The following is a 26,341-nucleotide window of genomic DNA, read 5'->3' as shown; positions in this document are numbered from 1 at the left end:
TGACAGCAAATTAAGGGTATTTATTTGTTAGAAAGAAAGGGAGGAAGTAGTGAAGAAAAAAGGAAGGAGAGAAGGAATAAGGAAGGAGGAAATGAAGGAAGAAATGAAAGTAATAAAAAAAAGGCATAAAGGAAGGAAGCAAGCAAGAAAGCAAGCTTTATTTAGGAATCTTATATCAGAGTTTATGCACATTCCTGACTTATTTAGATTACCTTTATGTACTTTTCATCACTAGAAGTAAAACCTAGAATATGTTATTGTCCCCCATCCCCCTTATTTTGGGTTCAGATTCCTGATTTCGTGTGTGTGTGTGTGTGTGTGTGTGTGTGTGTGTGTGTGTGTGTGAACTCTCAGTCTGAAAACTCCCTACTCTGATGCAGATCAGCTACTTGTCTGTAAGTTATAGTATTAGTGAGTTGCCTAAGCCACTGAAATGTTGAGACTTAAGTTTACATGGCTAACACTTGTCAGAAGCATAAGTCTGAACCCCTCCAAACTGGATTATTTTGCTGATATTTTCTATAGAAATTTAATGAAATAATTCAATGACCGGGGCGGGGGGATTGTTCCAGTTTTTTCAGTGAACAGTTGCAATATGCATTCTGCATTGCAAGGAATAATGTTGCCCATTTTTCCAAGTGTTCCTAACTACCTTTTTTTTGGTGGGGGGTGGGGTAATAATAGTTAAGTGACTTGCCCAGGGTCACACAGCTAGTGTCAAGTGTCTGAGGCTAGATTTGAACTCAGATCCTCCTGAATCCAGGGCCAGTGCTTTATTCACTGCGCCACCTAGCTGCCCCGCTACCTACTTTTAATGTGAATGACCCCAAAATGTTACCTCCAAATTTGTGCATGTCCAAATGGATGTTTAGTATAGCCTGGAATGATTTGCAGACATGCTAATGAGGTAGGGGTCTTTGAGCCTTTGACTTAGGAATAGAAATTCAAAAAGCGTGGGCAGCTAGGTGGCACAGTGGATAAAGCACTGGCCCTGGATTCAGGAGGACCTGAGTTCAAACTAGCTGTGTGACCCTGAGCAAGTCACTTAACCCTCATTACCCCACCCACAAATTATATACATACATAGACGGACAGACAGACAGATAGATAGTGCCATAGGCCAATGTGGGAGATGTTATTTTTTTAGATTGTCCATATGATCAGGTTTTTTTTTTTAAGTCATTTGAATTAATTTTGCATATACTCTCAACCAAATCTATTTAATCACTACATTGTTACTTAATTTCTTATTTTATGGCTGTGAGCATTATTTCCTCTATAGACAAAAATGAAGCATTTAAAAATAACTTAGCTATAGCAAAGCCTCAGTTATTGAAGGCCAAGGAGCTATATCCAAGAACAGTTTTCAACCTAGAAATGGAAGTGAAAGAAAGTATCTCTGTCAGTGAAGATTTGGGGTAGTAGCAACAATGCTGAGTTTAGAGTCAGAGGAGTTCTGGATTTGAATGTTATATGTTATACTTCCTAGCTGTTTTATATAAAATAGGGATAATAAGACCTGTAGCACTTGTCTTCCAGGGTAGTTAGGAGAATCAAATGAAATTATGTACATAAAGTGCTTTGCAAAATTTGAAAGTGCTAAATAAATGTTAATTATGTAATGTATATTATAATTAACACACTAACAAAAACATTAATTATAATAAACAATATCACTGAGAAGATCTATGATTTTATCTAAGACAATGTAATGATTGTCATTGATTTCCAATAGCTGTAAATGCCAAGATACTCACAGGAAAAGATAAGGCCAAAAATACTCAGAGAATTAATAGGAAAAGAAAACAAGGAAAAAAATAAAACAGAGAAAAGGGAAAGGAGTGAGGGCTAGCAGAATAGATGTGAAGATTAGAAGTTGTGATTAGAAACAGAGGTGGGGAGTAACAGACAAGAGAGTGAAGAAGAGACAGCTGGAACATGGAACATCTGCCTCAGTGACTGTAGTATATAATCTTTACATGCCTTAATAGAATCTAAGGACCTCAGTACATTACAGCACATTCACTATTTATTTATAATTTCTTACTGATACTTTTTTTTTACATCACTGTTATTTCCTGCTCTACTTCCTCTCCTTTGTAGAAAAGAAAAAACAGTTAAGCAAAATGCACTGACAAAGCAACCTTATCTGCATTGTAAGCAACATTCTGCACCAGTTGCCCCCCACCTCTCTCCTGAGAGGAAGAAAAGGTGTTGCATCACTTGTCTTCTGTGAAACTAAGATTGCTCATTGCAATTAATCTGAGTTTTGATGCCCTCTGGCATTGTTTTCAGTTACATTGTTGTAGTTATTGTATGTATAATTTTTATTATGCACTGAAATATTAGTAAACAAGAATATTTCAGTACACAAAACCCCCAAAAGAATAATAGATGAAATAGAATTTTTATTATGTACAGTTTAAAAGTATATTAAATTTAATATGGTGATACTGAAAGTTCCTTGATTTACTGTGATCCCTTCTAAATTTCTTTCTGCCCTTTTTTATTTTTAAATGTTTCAGTGATGGTCATTTCCATTTTTTCCCCCATCTACCTCTTGGTTCTTTTTTTCCGTTTTGTATCACTTCACATAAACCTTTCTGTAGTACATTCACTACTCACTGGACATTTACTAAGTACCTACTATGTGCAAGGAAGTCTTTGTGCTAGGCAGTGAAGATTTACAAGAATAAAACTTTACAGTCTCTGTCCTTTATTACTTAATGATCTGAATTAGGGAATATGAATGGGCCCAACTATTCCTGATAAAAGGTAATAAAAGGTAATGTGATGGAGCTACATGGAGATCTGAACAGAGTGCTTTAGGAAAACATAGGGAAGGAGGAATATTTCAATGATAATTGGTCATCAAGAAAAGTTTAAACATGTTCAACATTTTCTGTTTAAGGAGAGAGGGAAACAAACAACTGAGATGCTTGAAAATTTCTGCCAAAAAAGTTGAATGTTTTAAGTTGTCAATGTTTCCATGTATAAGTATATTACAGTTTTCATAGAGAATGTAGGGTTGAGAATCTGCATATAAAAGTTAAATTTAAAAGCTTAAAATTAATTAAATTTAAAATTCATTACATGGTGCTGCTGATTCTGGAATATATCAGATCACCAAGTCTTCACTCACTGAAATGGCTTTGCTGAGGCTGTAAACTAAATATTTAGTTACCCGTAGTCATAGATTTTATTGACATAGATTAGAAAGTTCTCAAGCAGAGAAACAAATACCCCTCCTCAAAATGGAAAAGTTTCAGCTATGTTAGCTGCTTTTCTAACAGTTTTGCAACTAAAATATTTTTAATATGAAAGAACTAATGGGATATTGTTTCATGGTAAGAAGAAATAGTAAAATCACACTTTTACTGAAAATTTTTTTAAATATCCGTAACGTTAATGGATATAAATAGCCAAGTTTGGCTTTTAACTTTAACTTTACAAGTGTACTTTCCATTAGTGTTAGAATATAAAACTTCTTGCTTTTGTATATAGTGACTGATTTGGGAGTTGAGTTGATATGGAGCATAAGTCTATTTGTTGTAAAGCAAAAATGTTTTCCTTCTGTTTAGTATTCTCTGGATATTCAACAAACACAAAATATGACCCATATCAAATTAAAGCAGAGATTGCAAGTCGCCGTGATAGAGTAAGTAAAAGATTTATTTTTTCATATATAAAACTGTTATCTATGTGTTTCACTTCAATACAATTATTCCATTCAACTATTCATTGACATTACAAGATTTTTTCCAGTGAATTGTTAAGGGCTAAAATTCTAGCTAGTCTGTCTAAAATATCTAATGAGTGGTCGCCAATAAATTATAAGCTTTAGCAAGAGTTAGGTTTTTAAGTATTTATTAAGGAGAATAAGAATTTGGTAAAGAGAGAGAGAAAGGCCTAGATTCCTATCTATTAAAGGGAGAGCACATTTCTAGCTCCCTTCTCCGCCAGCGTCCTCAGGAAAGAGAGCGAGACTGAGCGCCAGTCTCTTCCTTCCTCCTCCCACTAGCCCGCGTCACTTCCTGACTCCTGGTCTTGCCCTCAAAGACCTTCCCTTCATGGGCAGAACTCTTCTACAGTAAGTATCCAGCAGGTGGCGTCATTCCAATCGTTACAGTCCCCCCTGTTGTTCCTCAAGAAACAAAATGTTTCCTTGATGGAACAGAATGATGGTTTATATGCTTATAAACTTTTGTTTCAATCAATTTGCATAACATTTTCATTTTGGCTAACTTTTGAGTGTTATTTTAAAAAGTCAAATCATGTGGATATGACAACGTTATAGCCATGGGAGATAATGAACAGGGAAATAGTTCACCTTTCATCCTTTTAACTTTAGACAGTTAATGAAGTGTAAAGTTTTGTCTTCTGTTTCCTTAAATAGGACACGATTGCCTAATTTTTTTAAAAAAACCAAAACCTGAGGTGTTAAATTCTCCTAGAAAACAGCTTTTATTCATCTTCTTTATTAGGTAATGGAAGGAGTTGTTCCATTTTTAAAACCTTGTTCATCTTTTCAGAATTAGCCATTCAATTTCTGTGGTGGATTAATATCCCTTTGCAATTGAAGTTTGAGAGATTAAAAAGCATCATTACTCCAGTGGTACCTGTTGTCATTTAATCAGTGAAGTCATTTCATTAATGACTTGGAACATTTCAGTTTTCACTTTTCATATGCCATTTACCTTGTTAGCCAGCATGTGACTGATAGTCTTTTGAAAGAAATGAATTCAGACAGCAGAAATATTCATCTTTAGCTTGCTTGTGTGAACCCCCCAAAAATGTATTTTGCTTTTAGCTTTCCAGACTAAAACGAGAACTGACACAGATGAAACAAGAATTGCAGCATAAAGAAAAAGGAGTGGAGACACTACAAGAGTAAGTGGAAGAGTTTTTAATATATATGTGTTTATATATACATATATGTGTATATATACATATATATGCATGTGTGTATGTATGTATGTGTGTATTGAAGGTGTGTATGTATGTGTATATATAAATCTAGTATCCATAGATAAATATAGATATTCCTTTAATTCTGTGGATCTTTATTAGATACCTTCAGATGGTGTTTGGAAGACAGCATAGGACTTAGTTTAAAAAGAAAAAGTTATTTGTTTTCCAGTCCTACCTGGACCACAAACTTTTGATTTCTGCTTTGCTCCTTGAAATGGGAAAAACAAACATGTAGGAACCAGGCACCCTTATTTTTCTGTGTTTGAAAACTATCTCATTTTCTCCCTTTATTTAAAACAAGAAATCTTTGAAACTTCTCCCGCTCAGAAGCCAAGAGTAAATTCTCACTATTTAGAGAAGCATTAATTCATTAACTTAGTGAACAGTTCCAGTGGTTGACCAAGTAAAACCTATGCTGACCTGAAGTCATTAATGTTAATTTTTTTTTTAGGTAATTGGGGTTAAGTGACTTGCCCAGGGTCACACACTAGTAAGCGTCAAGCATCTGAGGCCAGATTTGAACTCAGGTACTCCTGACTCCAGGGCCGGTGTTCTATCTGCTGCACCACCTAGCTGCCCCAATGTTGACTTTTAAAGAATGAGTTCAGTTCTCCTTTTTCACCCAGTGTAACCACTACTTCTCACCTGACCTTTTTTAAAAGATGCAATTTTATTTTATTTTCAGGTCCAAATTCTTGCATTCTGCCCTTGCCCCATTGGGAAAGCAAGAAAAACAAAATCTTTTGCAAACATATATAATTGAGAAAAAAATTCCAATGTTGACCATGTTTAAAAACAAAAACAAACCATAAGCATCAATCTTTGTCAACTCTCTGTCTTCACCTGAACACTTGACAAAATTCCCCTTTGCAAAGTGGGTCTACTAATGCAATAATTCTTTTGTTATAATCTTATAGGAAAGCAAGAAAATATTTAGCAAATATAAGTTTTATAGTGGACGAAATGGCAGGTCTTTTTCGTAATAATGAGCAAATTACTAAAAAAAGTACTTTTCTTAAATACATACCATTTTATCTGACTTGAGAGTAGTCTAGTCTCAAATTCTGAATAAAGAAGTCTCTTGCTTATTTCCTTTAATCCAGTCATCTTTTGCCAACTGCTTATTAGCTTTACTTTACAAATAAGGGAGGCCCAGAAAGGTCAAGAAATGAGCAGTAGAAGCTACAACCAGAACCCCATGTTGTGACTTCTAGCCTAATCTTTTTCTACTTTATACCATTATAGAAATAGAATTCTAGAGCTGATTGGTACCATAGAAACCATTTAGTCCAACCATCATTTTAGAGATGAGTATAACCCATGGAAGATAAATTACTTGTATTAAACAGAGGTGAAATTTTCAATCCAAGTCCTTTGGCTCCAGAGCCAGTATTTTTTCCCATTCTACCATACTGCCCCTTTTTAAACTGTAGAAATAGTTGATATGGGGAGGGAGGAGAAAAATTTGAAACTAGAAATCTTATAAATACAAATGTAGAAAACTATCTCTACATGTAACCAGAAAATAATAAAATACTTTTAGGATTAAAAAATTATTTTAAAAAATAGTTGATACAACATGTGTTGGGCAGCTAGGTGGCACAGTGAATAGCCCTGGAGTCAGGAAGACATGAGTTCAAATTTGGTCTCAGACACTTGACACTTACTAGTTGTGTGATCCTGGGCAAGTCACAACCCTGATTGCTTCAAACATCTGGGCCCATCTCCAGTTGTTCTGATGTGTATCTTGCCACTGGACCCAGATGGCTCTGGAGGAGTGAGTGAGGCTGGTGACTTTGCACAGTGCCCCCTCATTTAAACCCAGTTCACTGCAAGTCATGGCATCACCTGCTACTGTCATGGTCCTCTTTGAGAATGAAGGACAAACAGCAAAAAAACAAAAAACAAAATGTGTGTAGGGAGATCACTAGGCCATCTTTTATCATCTTTAAATAAGGTTTGTAGCTCAAATTTCACTGTAGCTGGATACAGTAGTATAACTTTCCTGAATAAACCAGTGTCTTTTTAAAAAATCATTTCAGTCATATCAATTCTGCTTTAATGTAAGAAAAACAGTTAATTATTTTATGATGCCAATGTCTTTGACTGATCCTAATCTAATCATTTAATCTAGACTAAAAAGTGAAATAATCTTCAATGTTCTTTATGCCCTTCAAATAAAAAAGCAACTTGCTCTTTGACTAACTAGGTAAATTAACTATCACTGATATGTAGAAATAAATCTTTAAGGAAAGGGAAAGGTAGTGACTGCAACTATGCTTACTCAAATAAGGAAGGAGAATACAGATAGAACTCGGGAAATTGAAGCTGGAAAGTATAGCAAAAATAAAATACAAAAACCTCTAGGGATGCCATAAATGAACAAAAACTTACCTCTTCACTTATGAGTGGGACTAAAACTTTTCTTTGATCATTTGTCAGTAACTGTCCCTTTTTCTCTCCCCTTCCCACCATCTTGCTGGTAATGAGGAGTTTATTTGAACATGCTTCTGATGCTATGTACACAGCTCTCTCATCACTCCATTGGCTGATATATGGCATGTGTAAAGAGCTCAAAAACTGGACATCATAGTCAAGTGCATTCAAAACTGTTTCGTTTGTTAACTGATTTGGAGGCCAAGATGCCTTGAGAACCAGTGTTTAATTTGGACTTGGCTTCTCACCCACGCTCCATTAACATTAAATTTTTGTCACACATGTTCTATGTTGCATAACCACAAAGGAGGAAGAGGAAATATTGGTTGTGATTCCACCCTTTCAGTCCTTTGCACATGGCAAATAATCTTTTCATCTCCTGAGTTACTCAGCCTGAGAAAATTAATGTAGTTAAATGATTTTCTGTTCTGATATCCAGGTTTCTGGTACCACTTTTGGGTATGAGCTAACTTGCTAAGAAGAGTTGCTGTTAAGGTTTGGCTCTCATGTTTCTCAGTTGAAAATTAAAAAGCAACAGTAATGAAGTTTGTATCCAAAACTTTTTTTTTATTCTATCATATTTTTATTTGTAAAAGCATTTTATTTTTCTTCCCAATTACATGTCAAGACAATTGCTAGCATTCATTTTACAAGATTTTGAATTCTGAATTTTTCTTCCCCCTTGCTCCCCTCCCTTCTTCCTAAAATAATAGGCAATTTGAGATAGATTATACATGTGCTATCATATAAAACATATTTCCACATTACTCATACTTGTAAAAGAAGAAACAGACCGAAAGGGGGAAAAAAACATGAAAAAGAATAAAGTGAAAAAAGAATGGGCTTTGATCTGCATTCAGATACCATCAGTTCTTTATCTGTATGGAGATAGCATTTTCTTTCCTGTGACTTTTGTACTTGTTTTGGATCGATGTGTTGCTAAAAAGAGCTGAGTTGATCATCACACAGTGTTGCTGATAACCTGTGTACAACATTTCCTAGTTCTGCTCATTTCACTTTGCATTAGTTTGTACAAGTCTTTCCAGATTTTTCTGAAATCTGCCTGTTTGTCTTTTCTTATAGTACTTCATTACATTCATAAACTATAACTTGTTTAGTCATTCCCAATTGATGGGCATCCCCTCATTTTCCAATATTTTGATACCATGAAAAGGGCTACTACAAATATTTTTGCATATGTTGGTCCTTTTCCCCTTTTCATGATCTCTTTGGGTTACAGACTTAGTATGGTATTATTATATCAAAGGGTATGAACAGTCCCATAGCCCTTTGGGCATAGTTCCAAATTGCTCTCCAGAATGGTTGGATCAGTTCACAACTCCACCAACAATGCATTAATGTACCAATTTTCCCACATCCTCTCCAACATTTATCATTTTCTTTTTGTTGTTGTTGTTGACTTTTAGCAAGATGTAATTTCCTTCTTTATCTCTTTTAATTTGGTCTTATTTTTACTTTTGCTTTGTATGATATCAGGATTGCTATCCCTGCTTCTCTTTTTAACTTTAGCTGAAGCATAATAGATTCTGCTCCTGCTCCTTTACTCTATGTGTGACTGTCTGCTTCAAGTGTGATTCTTTTTATTTTTTTTACATATAAGGTATTTTATTTTTTCCATTACATGTAAAGATAGTTCTCAACTTTTGTTTATACAAGCTTTAAAACTGCAGATTCTTCTCCCTCCCTCCCCCCTCCCCTAGACAGCAGGTAATCCGATATAGGTTATATCTATATATCTTTATACATATACATATATCTAGTGTTAAGGGCTAAAATTCTAGCTAAACTGTCTAAAATATCCAATGAGTGGTCGCCAATAAATTATAAGCTTTAGCAAGAGTTAGACTTTTAAGCATTTATTAAGGAGAACAAGAATTTGGTAAAGAGAGAGAGAAAGGCCTATCTATTAAAGGGAGAGCACATTTCTAGCTCCACTCTCCACCAGAGTCCAGAGGAAAAAGGCCAGACCGAGCGCCAGTCTCTTCCTTCCTCCTCCCACTAGCCCGTGTCACTTCCTGACGCCAAAGAAAAGACTCCTGGTCTTGCCCTCAAAGACCTTCGCTTCATGGGTGGAACTCTTCTACAGTAGGTCTCCAGCAGGTGGCGTCATTCCAATCGTTACACTAGATATATATATATCTATACGCGCATATATGTATACACATAATAACATTAATCCTATTTCTGCATTAGTCCTGTTATAAGAGAAAAAAATCAGAGCAATGATAAAAAACCTCAAAATAGAAAAAAAAACAACAGCACCAAAAACAAAAGAAATAGTATGGTTCATTCAGCATCTATACTCCACAGTTCTCTTTTTTTTTTTCTTGGATTTGGAGATCCTCTTCTATCATGAGTTCCCGGGAACTCTTCTGTAACATTGCATTGGTGAGAAGAATATAGTCCATCACAGTAGGTCAACACTCAATGTTGATGATACTGTGTACAATGTTCTTCTGGTTCTGCTCATCTCACTTATCATCAGCTCACGCAAGACCCTCCAGGTTTCTCTGAACTCCTCCTGCTCATCATTTCTTACAGCACAATAGTATTCCATTGTATTCATACACCACAACTTGTCCAGCCATTCCCCAATTGATGGGCACCCCCTCAACTTCCAATTCCTTGCTACCACATAAAGAGCAGCTATAAATATTTTTGTACATGTGGGTCCCTTTCCCCTTTCCATGATTTCTTTGGGAAAAAGACCTAAAAGTGGTATTGCTGGGTCAAGGGGTATGCACAGCTTTATCGCCCTTTGGGCATAATTCCAAATTGCTCTCCAGAATGGTTTTGTATCCAAAACTTTGAGAAGGGAAATTGTATTTTTTAGAGATGGGCAGCTAGGTGGCCCAGTGGATAGAATGCAGGACCTGAAGTTAAGACTCATTTTCCTGAGTTGAAATCTGGCCTCAGACACTTACTAGCTGTATGACCCTGGGAAAGTCACTTAACCCTATTTGCCTCAGTTCCTCATCTATAAAACAAGTTGGAGAAGGAAACAGCAAGCCACTTCAGTATTTTTGCCAGGAAGGCCCCAAAAAGGGATCACAAAGGCTCGTACACAACTGCATAACAACAAAGTTTTTAGAGAATTGACTACAGGACCAAAGAATGAACAAGCTGATGTACTTTGTTGTTGAATCTTCTTTTACTTTCCCCCATATTCCTACCTGACAGCTCTGAGTCCATATCCAACAGTAATTTAAAGAAAGGACTTTCAATTTCCCTCCAGAAATTTTTCTGCTGCCCTGGCTTCCCAGAATATCCAGTGTATTCTTTTCCAGAGTGCCTCACTAGGAGTTTGGCTGGGTCTAGTATTTTAACCTCAACTTGTTTATCTTGGTCAGATTTCCTTACTGGCATAGGATCCTTCATTCCTCTTGGGCATAAGTGAGGGGGAAAAAGAATATTTTGTAATTTTTTTTAAAGAGAAGATCTTTTTTTAGCTAGGTGGCTTAGTGAATTTTACTTTCAGTTAATGATAGGATAATTTTTTAAAAAGTAGCTTAAAGTTTGCTCTTTTGATAAGAATGCAATTTTTCATGAACTCTTCCCACACGTGCACTGGGGAAATGAATGAAGTCAGAATTAATTTCCCTTTAATGAATTGTTACTAGCCCAAGAAGAGTAGACAAGTAACTTTTTTTCACTTGGGGATATCGGGCATTTGGTATTCAAGTCAAATTAATGCTGCTTATTCGTTTATTATATATTTGTTGGTGAGGGTAAATTTATGAAAAATTATATTCATATCAAAAGAAAAAGCTGAAAGAGACTTAAAAAATTATTCTATTATTACCCGAGAGAAAATAGAGTCCACTGTTATTGAGCCTAATTATATGGTAGGGAAGGTTTGTTTCTCTTGGTAGCTCTATTAGTAGGTGAGTCAGTCAACAGAATTTACTAAGTACTTAGTACGGGACTGACAGCACACTAAGTGTTGGGGATACCAAAAAAGCCAAGTATCTGCCCTCAAGGAGTGTACACTCTAATAGCCCTGGTTTTCTGCCCCCCCTTTTTATGTAGTGGGGAACTTCAAATCAAGTCTTAATTTTTGACATTTTTTTCATTGTTTCTAATTTGCTAATTATTTTGTTAGACCTTTGAAACACTCTTGTGTTTCATAAAAGCAATATTAAAATGCACCCCTTTTGATATTTGTTATAGTAATCCTACTGGGTGATGTTGTACTTTATGATTCTTTTGCATATGAATTTAGGGTATTTTGGGGAAGCTTAAACATGATAATTGAGTATTCTATGTGTATGGGTAGGTGTCTGGGCATAAATTTGGAGAACTAGTGGTTATGATCACAGAACTTCAAAGCATCTAAAGAAAAATGAAAAATTCCTTTAGAACCTTCTAGGTTCTTTTCCCCTATAATGTCATTTAATATCACATAAGGATAAATCAACAAGCACTTATTAAGTGCTTATTGTATGCCAGGCAAAGTGCTACATATTGGTGCCAATGATAGTGGGGAAAAATTATATTAATTTCAGTTCAATAGACATTCATTAATCATTTACAGCTAGCATTTATAAACACTTTAAGGCTTATAAATACTTTATATATTTTATCCTCACAGTAACCCTTTATGTTTTTTTAAATTGATAGCTATTGCTATAGATGTCATTCTTGGATAAGCATATATTAATTTATTAATATTATGCCAGTAAAGGATTGACCATGTCTCCCTAACTTCTCATGGTCTCAGGCCATGTAGTAGAGAAAACAGGGAGAGAGCTTCAGCATGCCAGTTAGCTCAAGCAAGAGCAAAATCCCCAAATACCCATGCTGTCTCCCAGAGAGAGGCAGCATGTGGTCTCAGGGAGACACAAGAGAACTCAGAAGACCTACCTACAAAACCCAGAAGACCTCTAAAACCCCAAAGAACTCTAATAGTGTCTTCCAAGGGTTGTTATCCTCTTTTCCAAATGTGATTTTTTTTTGGGGGGGGGCAGGGCAATGAGGGTTAAGTGACTTGCCCAGTGTCACACAACCAGTAAGTGTTAAATGTCTGAGGCCAGATTTGAACTCAGGTCCTCCTGAATCCAGGGCTGATGCTCTATCCACTGCACCACCTAGCTGCCCTGTTATCCTCTTTTGATAGAGGATGGTGATTATACATTGGTCAAAGCTCACTGGTTAGCATCATTGAATTCCACTGGTTGACATAATTTAATGGTGGTTTACATTAAAATGAACTCTAGAGATGACATCAGGGAAAAGAAAGCAAAAGACCCTCATTGAAGTTGCTCACTCAAGGCAAATTCCATTATCTAGGTGTGGTTTAATCAGTCCTTCACTGAGCTAGATAAAAGACTCTATCTCCCTTACTTTTGTTCCCTTGGGTTTGTCCCAGATCTAGGAGAACTGGACTTTCTGGATGGGGTGGGGGGTGGGGGAAGCCTGAGAAACTGATCTCTGGGTTCCCCCAAGAAATCCATTATTAATAATTATTTTCTCACACTTGGTATGATAGGTATTATTTTCCCCATATTACAGATGAAGAAACTGAGGCTTGAGAGAGGTTAAATAATTTGCCACTGCAGCACCTACACCTCATAAACATCTGTTATATACAAGTTTCTGTCCTAGGTGGTGGGGATACAGAGGGGAAAAAACCAAAAACCAAAAAAAGAATATTTTTTCCTCAAGAAACATAGGTTATTCTTTGACTTGCAACTTGGATACCAATTTGGATATGAGATAATTTGAGAAAAAAGAGCTAACATTATCAAATAGGGAAACAAGGAAATTTTGGAGGTGGAAGTTTAGAGGGAGTATACTCTAGGCATTTAGGCTAGTAGTAGTAGGCTTCCGCCAGTCGCAGACAACCATGGCATTTAGGCTAATTTGTGGAAATGGAGATGGGAGATGGAATGTAGGATCTCTAGGAATACTGTTCTCTAAACCTCCATGCTATAGAAACTTTCCAGTGAGTGGCAGATCATCTATGTTTTAAAGGTTCTTAAAATAGCACAATTCCTAAAAGAAATTTCAAAAAATGTTTTAGATGCAGAAAACCAAGGAAGTGTTTGATTAAATTATTTAAAAACAACAACAAAAATTAGAAGCAACATTTAAGGACAATAAGTTCAGAAATTTAGAGAAGCGAGAGAAATAGTTAGCAGCAAATGATCTCAGGGGACCATGCCAGCCCCAAAGTTCTAAGTCCAGGGGAAAAGGAACTGCTTTAGTTTAACACATTAGTCATTGGCAGAGACTGGAAATGAGAGCTATGGTGTGAGCCCATTTACTTCTTCAGCACACTCCTTTGATCCAAGGGCCAATGCCCAAAGTGTCATTGTACACAGTGCTTGACATTCCTGCCTTTGAAGATAGCTGAACACTAGAGCTTTTTCAATTGTCACTGTGTCTGGCTTGGGTGTGTGCCTTCCAGCAAACAGAAGTTGTACCTAGACTGGAACATATCAGCGAAATCTGTTTTAAATGGGCAGGCAAGCCTCTGCCTGTCTAAATTCTTGCTTACTTTTCCTGCCTTTTTTTTTGGGGGGGGGGGGGTGGCTAGGATGGGGATGTTTTGGAGAAGTTTTGTTTTTCCTTGACTACCAGAAAATGTTGATTTGATAAGGGTCAGGGGACAGTGGTCAGATTGAGAGCCAGTGAATATTCCATAATGGTTGGATAAAAAGTGTGTAATTTCCTCTTTTTTTTTTTTTTTTGGTGGGGCTATGGGGATTAAGTGACTTGCCCGGGGTCACACAGCTAGTAAATGTCAAGCGTCTGAGACTGGATTTGAACTCAGGTCCTCCTGAATCCAGGGCCAGTGCTTAATCCACTGCCCCATGATTTCCTCTTTAAAAGAAATGGCTCAAGGGCAGCTAGGTGGCGCAGTAGATAGAGCACCGGCCCTGGAGTCAGGAGTACCTGAGTTCAAATCCAGCCTCAGACACTTAACACTTACTAGCTGTGTGACCCTAGGCAAGTCACTTAACCCCAATTGCCTCACTAAAAAAAAAAAGAAAAAAAAGAAATGGCTCAGTTAAACTTAGAACCTATGTGCACCAGTCCCATAACTAGCCCATATGAAGTACAAGCTATGAAGTACCCTTATATCAAAGAATTTGAAAAGAAAGAGAAGGAAAAAAGGCAGTAAAAAAAATTCAGCCTAACTACTGAACACATCAGTCAGTTCCAACTGTGTGTGTGTGTACATACACAAATACTCACATATATGTATATGTGTGTATAAATTTATATGTATGTATGTAATCTATTTATATAGTATTCTCTAGACAGTTGAAGGGAGGAAGGGGCATTGTTATACTCTCACTCTTCTTTGAGGCTCAGCTGGGTTATAATCAAAAAGCATCAGGTTTGATTTTTTTTTAACCACTGTACTATCTATTTCTGTTGTTGTACTCATTGTATGTATTGTTTTCCTGGTTCTGTTTATTTCATTCCTCTTTTTCCCCTGCCTCTGTATTTTCCATAGTCATGATTTCCTAGAGCATAGTAATATGACATCACATTCATGCTCCTCAGTTCATTTCATCACTCCCCAATAATGGGCATCTTATTTGTTTTTATGAGGTAAATTCTTAACTGTTACTTAAGCCCCACTATGGGCTCACCTCAAAAAAAGAAAAAAAAAAGCATCATTGTCATTTTTATGTTAACTACCATACTTCTTCCTTTTCCTCTTCTCCTCCTCCTCCTCCTCCTCCTCCTCCTTCTTCTCATCATTATTATTATTTTAGTCCTCAAACTTGTGATTTCATTGGTTTCAGGATTTCACCAAGAGGAATTCCCTCTGCCAGTGCAAATCAGCATTTTTCCTATAACTTATATTGTCTTTTAGAGTTTTGGGGGGAAGTGAATTCAGGTCTTCCTGGTACATGGTAATTTACTCCAATACCCTCACTTTATAAATGAGGAAATTGAGGTGAACAGCAACATAATTAAGTAGGTGCTTAATTAATGCTTGTTGAATGATTGATTCCTGATTCTGAGGTCAGTTCTCTATCCATTGTGCTCCTTATTCTTCCTCAATAACATCAATAAATTCAAATCTGTGTGTAGTGACGGGATGTTTACTCACATTTAGGGTCTTCTTTGAATGAGCATTAGGTTTTGGTACTATGGCATTGCTGAGATGGAGAAAAAAAAAATCCATCAAAGTTTCAGAACAGAATGGGATTGTTAGCTCTTAGAACAGGAATAGATTAAAATATATCACATTCGGCACAGACTCATGAGAAAATGCCAGGCAGAACCAATATTCTGATAACAGGAAAACATACAAAAGTGGTGCCGAGACAAAAAGGGCATTGTTGCTGGTTGTGGGACAGGTCTTGCTGCAAAACTGGCTTTCCAAACAGTACCTGCTGTTGATAGAAGGCTTGCAGGAAGCTTTCTGTGGTTAACTCAAGGCCCCCTGCCAGGGCTGGTGATGTAAAAGGCAGAAGTTTTAACAAAACTTTCCATTCTTTTCGGATATAATCTGTAGCATTAAATGGGAATGAGTTTATAGGCCTGGCAGCATTTTTCTTCAAGACGTGGGAGTTTAGAAGACTGTAGTTATTAGTAATATTCCTGCTGATGGAATTCTCTTGACATCTTAAATCGTACTAACATAAAACACTTTAGGGAGAGAGAGGAAATTGGTGACATGAGATTTCTAAAAAAACATTTTCAGTTTTATTTTTTTTCAATTATTTGAATGATATGCTGCCTTTCTCTCTAATATATTTCACAAAAATATGGAAGCATAGAACTATTTTTAAACTCTCACCATAAAGAAGCACCCAACAACTACAAAGGTTTTTCCTGAAGTTTAATTTTATTTGAACCTATCATTGGTCCCTGATTTTAGACAACAAATATTTCTTGGTACTGAACCTTGACCACAAACACACATCCTGATTGTGATGCACTATATGGGTGTCAGCAGAAAGCTGAGAGGAATGGTGGTAAGAAATAAAGTATTTGTCTGAGGATGCTCAAATGACTGGAATAATTAAAGGGCAAGTTTTTTGGGGGAAGGAATGGGGACTGCTTGCCTACTCTTGATATTCTATGCTATTCACCGTGTGAGCTATGTATCAGTTTGAACTTAAATTCTATATTAGAAGTCATGGTGTGCATTTTGGAGTGGACGCATGAGTACTCATACTTCTTAATTCCCAATGACATGATGTAATTGAAGCCCTTATTATATATAACATATTAATTTATTATGACTAAAGCCATAAAAAAACAAAAAAAGAAAAAATTTCCATAATAAATAAAATCAGTAAATATGAGTTTTTAAGAATGAACTTAGTTATTTTTGTAAATTAAAAGTGGCTTTTGAAAAGGGAAAAGAAGAGAATGTAACTAATATGTATATATGTATATATAATTTCTTTACACAAAAATGGTAGCCTCCTTATGGTCAAAGACTCTGCTAAATTTCTTTTTTTTTTTTTTAATTTTGCTCAGGGCAATGGGGGTTAAGTGACTTGCCCAGGGTCACACAGCTAATAAGTGTTAAGTGTCTGAGGCCGGATTTGAACTCAGGTACTCCTGAATCCAGGGCTGGTGCTTTATCTACTGAGCTACCTAGCCGCCCCCTCTGCTAAATTTCTAATTTACCAGTTCACTTCGTTGTCCATACAGTAGTTGCTCAATACGTACTAGATAGAGGTGGGAGGGACCTTAGCTATCATTTAGTACAATCCCCATCGTTTGGATATGTGGACATTTAAGCATTCAACAGCTGGTTATTGTGCCACTGTTGTCCTCAGCTTCCTTATCTATAAAATGATAATATTGGAGTAAATGATTTCTTAAATTCCCATTCTGCCGTAAATCAGCAATCCTAGATCCTGTGGAATCTGTTTAAAGTTACAAAACTACAACTGTCCCTGCTAAAGCCAGGATTAGAATACATATCTCTTGACCCCTTGTGCATATGGTATGCTAATTTGCTAAATGGATGGATGGGTGGATGGATGGATGGATGAATGAATGAGTGAATGAATGAATGAATGAATGAATGAATGAATGAATGAATGAATGATTAGCTGTGAGAGAATGAATGGATGAATTATCTAACTCCTGAGTCAAATGACACTACTGGTACGAACTCTGAGTCTACTCTCTTCATTCTCTATCTTGGCTGCCTTGGTGCTCCGCATTTATAAAGGCAGTATAAATGTATACCATCAAAACTGATTTTTAGAAGTATTATTATTTTCTGCTTCATGTCTTCTAAAATTTGTGAGCAGTTAAGCATGTATCAAGAGAAAATATTTTTAAATATATGCATACATACATATATACATATGTGTGCATCTATATCTATCTATAATTTGCTAGTTCTTGTTGATTCTCTGCACTCCCTTTTGTCAGTGGTGGTGACAAAGAAGTAATAAAAGGGAATGAGAATATTCAGAAGACTCTATAAAGTAAAGCACCTTGAAATATGTTTTTAAACATGAAATCTTCATGAAACCTGTATAAGATCTATATAGAAATTAACAAGCTAGTCTACTCACCAATATTCTTTTTAATATTTTTATAGATATATATTTTTACATCACCAAAGTTTTCCTCAGTCTCCTTCCTCTTTTCCCTCCCAGAGAGCTATCTTATATAATACTATTTTTAAGACCAAAAAATAAAAATAAGAGGAAAAATATCAGCATAATTGATCAATACTTGGAAAAAATTTTAAAATATGTTCAATGTATAATATTTGTGAACTGTACACCTTCTCAAAGGCATGATGTAGAAGTGTGTTCTCATACCTCTTGAGCCATGCATATTCTTTATAATTTTACAACAAGCACTTTTGATTTTTCTGGCTTATATGGTTCTTTATGTTTATATTGTTGTAGTCATTGTGTATGTTTTCTTGACTCTGCTTAATTCTTTAACTTTACACTAGTTCATGCAGTTTCCTAGGTTTCTTTGTATTTGTCAGTTGATAGACTTTTCTCCTTTCATACAACACAGTAGACTTTTATTACAAGGGAAGCAGGTGGTGCTTACATTTAGCAGTCATTTCAGCTGGTATTCTGCATTGGTTATTGTCATTTTTCACTCTTTAGAGTGTTTTGTTGAAATGTTGATAACCTCTGTTCCCAGCATCACTGAAGATCCACTCTTACAGGTGCTTATATTTACATTTTAGAGTTACAAAACACTTTAGATACATGATCTCATTTGCTCCTCAAAAGAAGCCTAGGATGATTCCATTCACTTCAACAAGCATTTCTTAAGTGACTACTATGTGCAAGGCACTGTACTATTGGAGATATAGAAACAAAACTGGAATACTTCCTGCTCCTCATGTACCTTACATCCTACCAGGGGAACAACATGTAGCTTGTTCAGATATCACTATTTTCACTTTACAGGTAAATAAACTAAAGCTTAACTTTAATGAGAAATTAAATTGATATAAGGCAGGTATGCCAGCAGAGGCTAGATTCAATCTTAGGCCTCATGCAGGATACATAAATTAGTTTAAATTTTGAATAAAAGTCAGACAACTTTTAAGAGGCAGGTTTAGTGTATTGTGGCTTCCAGTCTTTTATTCCTGCATTGCATTAGAGATATCAGATTCTGTGAATAGTATCTAAAATGGAAAAACACATGAGTTTTCCTATGTTTTATGATTTTACCTCATCATGTGTCATAGCATTTCTGGTTTTCTTGTAACAAGAATTTATCACAGGGCAGCTAAGTGGTGCCATGGATAGAGCACCACCCCTGGAGTCAGGAGGACCTGAATTTAAATGCGGCCTCAGACACTTGACACTTACTAGCTATGTGACCCTGGGCAAGTCACTTAACCATCATTGCCCCACCCCACCCCCAAAATAATTTATTGCTCAAAGAAATCTCTTTTCCTATATTGAGCTCTCTATATCTGGTAAGAGAATTCAGTAATCTAGTGTTTGGGGGGTTTTTAGGGGAAAGCATATGAAATACACTGGATAATTAGCTACCAAAAAGAATTTGGATTAAAATACTTTCCCCTGTTTAAAAGTGTATGTTAAGTTACATGTGTAAAACTTGCCTGTGTATCAGCGACTCATTTCAACCTTTAGAGTTAAAACAATATAGAATCAAAGAATGGAAGGGAAGATCTTTAAATGTATCCCCTCCCTTTTACAGATGAAGAAATTGAAGCCCACAGAGATTGAATTGCCCAAAGCCACATAAGCAATTCATTAATGGCAGAGCTGGGAATGGAATACAAGTCTCCTTCCTCTTTGTTCACTGCATGTTTCAATCTGTCACAACCTCAGAATTTTATTAAATAAAGCTTTTTACAATTCTTGGCTCAGTGGGAGTGAACAAAAGAGACAGAATGGAAGTTGATAGTGCATTTGGGATTCAGGATGTAAGGAGGTAGGAACAGTTGGTCAGCTTGCCACATTGAGGAAAGGCTGGGTAGATGAGATAATGTAAGTGAGTGTGCTTTGAAAAAAATGTACAGTGCTATACAAACGTAAGGTGAGAAGGTGTTGGAAAGTAGCCTTGCTTTTAACCTTCCACTGAGGAAAAATTTTATTTAGGTGGGAAGCTGTGTCAGTGCATGGCCTGCTCATACCTCAGGTAGGAGGAAAGGAAAAGAACCCAGGACCTACACTCTTGGCTCTACTGTATCTTTGTAAACTTTTGACAAAGAAGTACTTTATTTTGACTTTTCCCTTTACCTAGACAGTTCAATGGATAGAGTACTGGGATCAGAGTCAGGAAGACAAGAGTTCAAATCCAGCGTCAGACATTTACTAGCTGTGTAACCTTGGATGTTCATTAGCTGTGTAACTCTGGACAAGTCACTTAACTGAGATCTATCTCAGTTTCCTCAAGTGTAAAATGTGGATAATAACATCAATAGCTTATAGGGTTTGTATGAAGATAAAATGAGATGATATTTGTAAATCACGTAGTGCAGTGCTTGGCACATAGTAGGTGTTAAATAAATGCTTATTTCCTTCCTTTAAAGATAGATTCCCATTTTGTAGGGCAAAGAGACATGAATTTCAGGAAGTGATAATAAAGTAAACTTTACCCATGATAGGGCATATCATTATTTTTGTTTTTGTTTTTAGTAAGGCAGTTGGGGTTAAGTGACTTTCCCAGGGTCACACAGCTAGTAAATGTTAATTGTCTGAGGCCGGATTTGAACTCAGGTACTCCTGACTCCAGGGCTGGTGCTCTATCCACTGCACCACCTAGCTGCCCCAGGGCATATCATTGTGATCTTAACTTTTTAGCATCCTGAGGTATTGCTAAGTTTGTTTCTTTAGAAAGAACTATACAAATTCTAGTGATCCTCAAGATGTTACTCATTACTCATTAGTCCCTTTAGTACTTTTCATGTTTTCTTTGTACATAATGATTATAATGTTAAAGAACTTTTATTCTAAATAATTTGAATGGATTCTCATCATAGTTTTGTTTCCTCATTTGGAAAACGGGGATAGTAATAGCATCTACTTTTCAGAGCTGTTGTGAAAATCAAATGATATAGGGCTTAGCATGAAGGACTTAGCACAGTGGCTGGCACATAGTAGGTATTATATAAATGCTTATTCCCTCCCTCCTGTGTACTCTTTGTACTCATGCCCCAAATGACTAAAACAGTGGATCCTCTTGCCCAATGATTCTGAAAGGAAATAGAGACACTGAACCAGATTGTTCTCATCTGAGCTGCTTCTATCCAGAGCAAACAAAAGAAAATAAATCTATTGAGGATTCCCCCAGTAAGGAGGGGGTGAAGGCAACAATAGAGCATGTCATTTTAGAAACAAGAAAAAGGTATAGTCAGCCAAGCAAAGTTGTATTACCTCCTTTATATTCAGGAAGGAAGCTATTAAGTATCAAAGATGCTCTGTCAACGAAACCTCGCCAATACATCGGTGTGTTATTTAACTGTCCTTTGACTCTGGATAGGTGTTCAATGTCAAAGGAACTTTATAACCTCTCTGTGTTGAATGTCACTGATTTAAACCTTGTGTTTCCTTTTTCTTTTTATATCTATGTTTGTGTAATGATAAGCTGTCATTCTGACTTTTTCTTAACAGGATTGATCGCAAGATGTCAAGTGCTCATACTAATTACAAACTGGATGAAGCCCAAGCTATAATGAGTGAGCTCCGTACCATTAAAAAAGCTATTTGTACAGGCGAGAAAGAAAGGCGGGACCTGATGCAAGTAAGAATGTCAGATCATACAACTTTTAAACTTTAGACACAAACACACCATTTTCATCTCTTTTGACATACAATTTTCTTTTCTAGATTATACCCTGCACTTTCTGGTTTCTGCCCTTTTTTGTGTGTGTGCTATGTTTAGAAATAGCCTTTTGTTAAAAGGAAAGAATAATATACTCAGTCTGGTCTTTATTCTTGACATTGGATTGGAATTTCCTTGGTTATAGTTTTCATTGAGCTACTTAATTCAACAAAAATTTTTGTAAAAACTAAAAAAACCTTTTATGGAGAGAAATTTGAGGGAAGAACTGACATGATGGAAGACATGGAGACTGGACTGTGAAAGGCAGTTGTAGCATGTTTGCAGAAGACTAAGAATATTTGGATTGGAATAGAGGACTCATGTTGAGTAGTGATGTGAGACACAACCAGGAAAGAAAGTATGGAGAGCCTGATGGTAGAGAGCTTTGAATGCTAAAGTATCATAATGCTTTTCTTAGAGGAGTGGGAAAATGTCCATACCATTATGGATGGATGAGCCCATTGCTTTTCCCATTTCTAGCCTCCATTATCATATATTTTTCTTCTAACTATGTTTCAGAGACATTTAGCATTGTTGGCTTCAGGAGGCAATTATCCTTTTTAAACCAATTAAAGAAGAATCTTTAAATGACTCTTTGGGCTATATGTTTATTGAGCTATCAAAATTCAATTCAAATTACATTTGTTAAGCACCTGCCTTGTACAAAGCACTTTGCTACATATTAGTAATACAAGGATGAAATGAGACACGTTCCTGGTCTTGGAGCAGCTTACACTCTAGTAAGAAATAAGACAAAGGCACTGGATAAATAAAATACAAATTAGGACACAGTAGATATACAGGTGAGGTAAAAACAAAGTACAATGGGAGATGACAGTAGAAGGGGAAAATTTTTTTTTTTTTTGCCACCTCAGATGAATTTTTTCAAAATTGAGTTGTATATCTCTTGAGTTTTAGAATACTCTATTCTCTGAGGAATTAAAAATGAGGACAGGGCAACTAGGTGGCACAGTGTATAAAGCACTGGCCCTGGATTCAGGAGGACCTGAGTTCAAATCTGGCCTCAGACACTTAACACTTATTAGCTGTGTGACCCTGGGCAAGTTACCTAACCTTCATTGGCCTGCAAAAATAAAAATAAAAATGAGGGCAATGAACATGTGGCTGTGAGTAGATTGCAGCATATAACAGGTATACGTTTGGTGTCTTAATGTTTTTTTAACAGGTATGGGGATTTTATTTTATTTGTTTTTGCATAAAAACCTGGAGTTAAAGTCTTTAACTGTTTTTCAAAATATTTTATTCTAATATTAATTTTAATCATTTTATTTTAAAAGCAATATTTTAAATATTTAATTTAAATATTAATATTTAGAATAAAATATTGAGTTCCAAATGTTCTTCATCTCCTCCCCCTCTCTAGGATGGTAAGCAATTTGATATAGGTTATATATGTGTAATCATGTAAAATATTTGCATGTTGTAAAAAAGAAGCAGACCAAAAGGGAAAAAAACAATGAAAAAAAAAATAAAGTGAAAATAGTATGCTTCCATCTGCATTAAGAGTTCACAGTTCTCTTAAGTCATTCATAGTTGATCATCACACAGTGTTACTGATGCTGTGCACAATGTTCTCCTGGTTCTGTTCACTTCTCTTTGCAGTAGTTCACGGAGTACACAATTTTGATGAAAAACTTGAGTAAAGGATTTTGTGTGGAAAATATATGAGAAAGAGAGAGAGAGAGAGAGAGAGAGAGAGAGAGAGAGAGAGAGAGAGAGAGAGAGAGAGAGAGAGAGAGAGAAAACATTGATCAAGTACTTGAAATGCTTCATTCATTGTGCTAAGTACTAGGGATACAAATATAAGCAAGACTGTCCCTGCCTTCAAGGTGCTTATGTTCTAATGGGGCAAAAGCAACACAAATATAGGGGGTCCTGAAAAGTGTGGAGGGGATGGAGTGAAAGGTTTGGAGGCTGGAGGAGAGGATACAGGAAGTTGCCTGAGCCCCAGCAAGAAAAGGCAGAAAGCTCAGCCTATCAGAGATAGGGATCCAGGGGTGGAGTCTCTGTGGGGTAGAGAAGAATGGACTGGAATTGTGGAGTGAGGAGGTTGAGGAGAGATCACAGCAAATTGTACAGACAGAGGCTTGGACCCTGGGAAGATAAGGTAAAGAGTTCACTTATCAGAGCCATGGGACAAGGCTAGGAGTGAAAAAATGTAGTGTCACATGGCAAGAGTGAAGGATAACAGTGGACAGTTGAGGTGATCCATTGATACCCTCTTCGTCTCAGGAGAGAACAAGGAAGCCTCCTCATCCCCATGCTCCCCAGAACACTGATTCAGCCATTATTGATTATGTAATGGCAGCACATAGACAAGGGTCACAAAGGATGGACAGGCATAACCCAGTCTGTGTGACTGGAAGAAACCTTCATGTTAATGAGCTCACAGGTCCTTTTTTTTTTTTTTTTTTTTTTGCGGGGCAAGTGGGGTTAAGTGACTTGCCCAGGGTCACACAGCTAGTAAGTCTTAAGTGTCTGAGGCCGGATTTTAACTCAGGTCCTCCCGAATTCAGGGCCGGTGCTCTATCCTCTGCGCCACCTAGCTGCCCCTCACAGGTCCTTTTTTTTTGACTATTCCAGGTTTTTGAAGACCATGGCTAATAGAATTTTTAGAGTTGAAAAGGGGAATTTAGGGATCATCTAGTCCTGCTCCTGCTTTTTAGAGGGATCTAAGGCCAATATATCTCAAGTATAAAAACCAGCTAACAAATCCTGCTCATGATGGGTTAAAATCATTAGCTGTATGGAATAACAATAAAAAACAGCAAAATAACCAGTAAATATTTGCATGAGTGTCACTGAAAACGGCATGGCATCATGGATAGAGAGCTGACCTGGATGTCAGGAATATCTGTGTTCAAATTTTGCTTCAGATAGCAATTGCTTCATGACCCTGAGGGAGTCATTTAACTTCTCACTGCTCTAAGCAACTCCATAAGACTTTATGGAGAAGGTGCTACCTGGAACTTCTTCAACTGGGAATTCCCTATAATAAATCTAGCATTTATATTGCATTTTAAAATTTGCAAAGCACTGTATATATCTTATCTCATTAGAACCTCACAACTCTATGATTATGATTATGCCTATTTTATAGATGAGAAAACAGAGCCTGAGATAAGTTGAATGACTCACCCAAGGTTACACATCTTGTCCAAGGCAAAATTTTTAGCACATCTTTCCCATTTCCCAGTTCTATCTCTCTTATCTACTAAGCCACCAATGAAACCAGTAAATTGGACATTTTATTTATGCAAGCACAAGTCCAGTTGATATCCTATAAAATGTATCATTTAATCTCCCCAACTTCTGAGATAGACAGGGAAAGAATTACTATTCCTGTTATGTAAATAAGGAAACTGAGATTCTGGTTCAGTGACTTGCCAAGGGTCATAAGGCTGGTAAATAAGAGATATGGGACAAAAACCCAGGGCCCCTGACCCCCAGGTCCAGTTTATTTTCCCATGTTTGCCATGCTACATAAACAATTCTTCCTAATTTTGAGTGGAGAGAACTATACCTATCTGCCATTCTTCCTCTCCCTGTAGTCCCCCGGAATGATCAGGAGAAGTTCCTGTAGATCCAAGGGACCCCTTTCCTGTACATTGAGGACCTGGAAGGGAGTACATGAACCAAACAGTTTCTCCTGGCCATTCTAGCTTTGGAAATTCCATTACTCCTTTATGAGTAATAACCTGAGGCATCTTGGAAGTGCTGGCTTCTGGAGAGGGTCATACTCTACCTTAAACCCATTTGATGGATCTTGTGCAGAGTAGCTTCTGTATTTGACAGATTACCTTAATGTGGTGGGCTGAAGATCTCTATCTCAAAAATTGAGTCTTAGAAAATGGAAGAAAGTCAAGCTTTTTATTTTTAATTTAATTGTGAATGGAGGATACTAGTGGTTTCTCCTAAATGCCAGAATACATATTTACTTTTTATTTCTGGCATATGCAAAGTCATATGAAAATATTTTTTTGCCACACAGAATTATAACTGAAAAATCAGGTCAAGAAATTAAGTGAACTTAGCCTGAGTTGACAGGAGACATGTACTAAGTATACTACTGGCTTTAAAACATTTTATTTGACTTTAAGGGTCTTTTTCAAATTTTGTGTAGTTTGCACGGTGGAGAGAGTATTGGTCTGACCTGAGTTCAAATATGGCCTCAGTAGCTGTGTGATTCTGGGCAGGTAACTTCACCTCCGTTTGTCTCAGTTTCCTCATCTGTAAGATGGTGATTATAGCATCGACCTTCCAAGGTTATTGTGAGGATTGACTGAGAAAATATTTGTGAAGTGCTTAACCCAAGTGCCTGGTACATGGTAGGCGCTATAAAAATGTTAGCTATATCATCATCATCATTATCTTTATTTAGAAAGATTCTAGGGGGCAGCGAGGTGGCACAGTGGATAAAACACTGGCCCTGGATTCAGGAGGACCTGAGTTCAAATCTGGCCTCAGAAACTTGACAGTTACTAGCTGTGTGACCCTGGGCAAGTCATTTAACCCCCATTGCCCTGCAAAAAAATGTTTAAAAAAAGAAAAAGAAAAGAGAAAATAGATTCTAAAGGCTCAGAGTTTTAGACTTGCCCTATGGAAAGTTAGGACATCTTAGTCT

The 26,341-nt window shown here is 36.6% G+C and overlaps 1 protein-coding gene across 4 annotated transcripts in view; it reads left to right on the top strand.

Moving 5' to 3' along the window:
* The window catches only part of WWC3 (WWC family member 3), a 212,791-nt gene that overhangs the window by 111,927 nt on the left and 74,523 nt on the right, over positions 1 to 26,341 (top strand). For all 4 annotated transcript variants that reach the window (XM_043996696.1, XM_043996697.1, XM_043996695.1 and 1 more), the window contains exons 4-6: positions 3,582 to 3,658; positions 4,811 to 4,890; positions 21,486 to 21,615. In XM_043996696.1, the coding sequence (XP_043852631.1) occupies positions 3,582 to 3,658; positions 4,811 to 4,890; positions 21,486 to 21,615 (287 nt within the window). The remainder of the gene's footprint in view (positions 1 to 3,581; positions 3,659 to 4,810; positions 4,891 to 21,485; positions 21,616 to 26,341) is intronic.

This window comes from Dromiciops gliroides, chromosome 3, assembly GCF_019393635.1.
Source record: "Dromiciops gliroides isolate mDroGli1 chromosome 3, mDroGli1.pri, whole genome shotgun sequence".
Lineage (NCBI taxonomy): Eukaryota > Metazoa > Chordata > Mammalia > Microbiotheria > Microbiotheriidae > Dromiciops > Dromiciops gliroides.
This window is presented reverse-complemented; position numbering and strand designations above follow the sequence as displayed.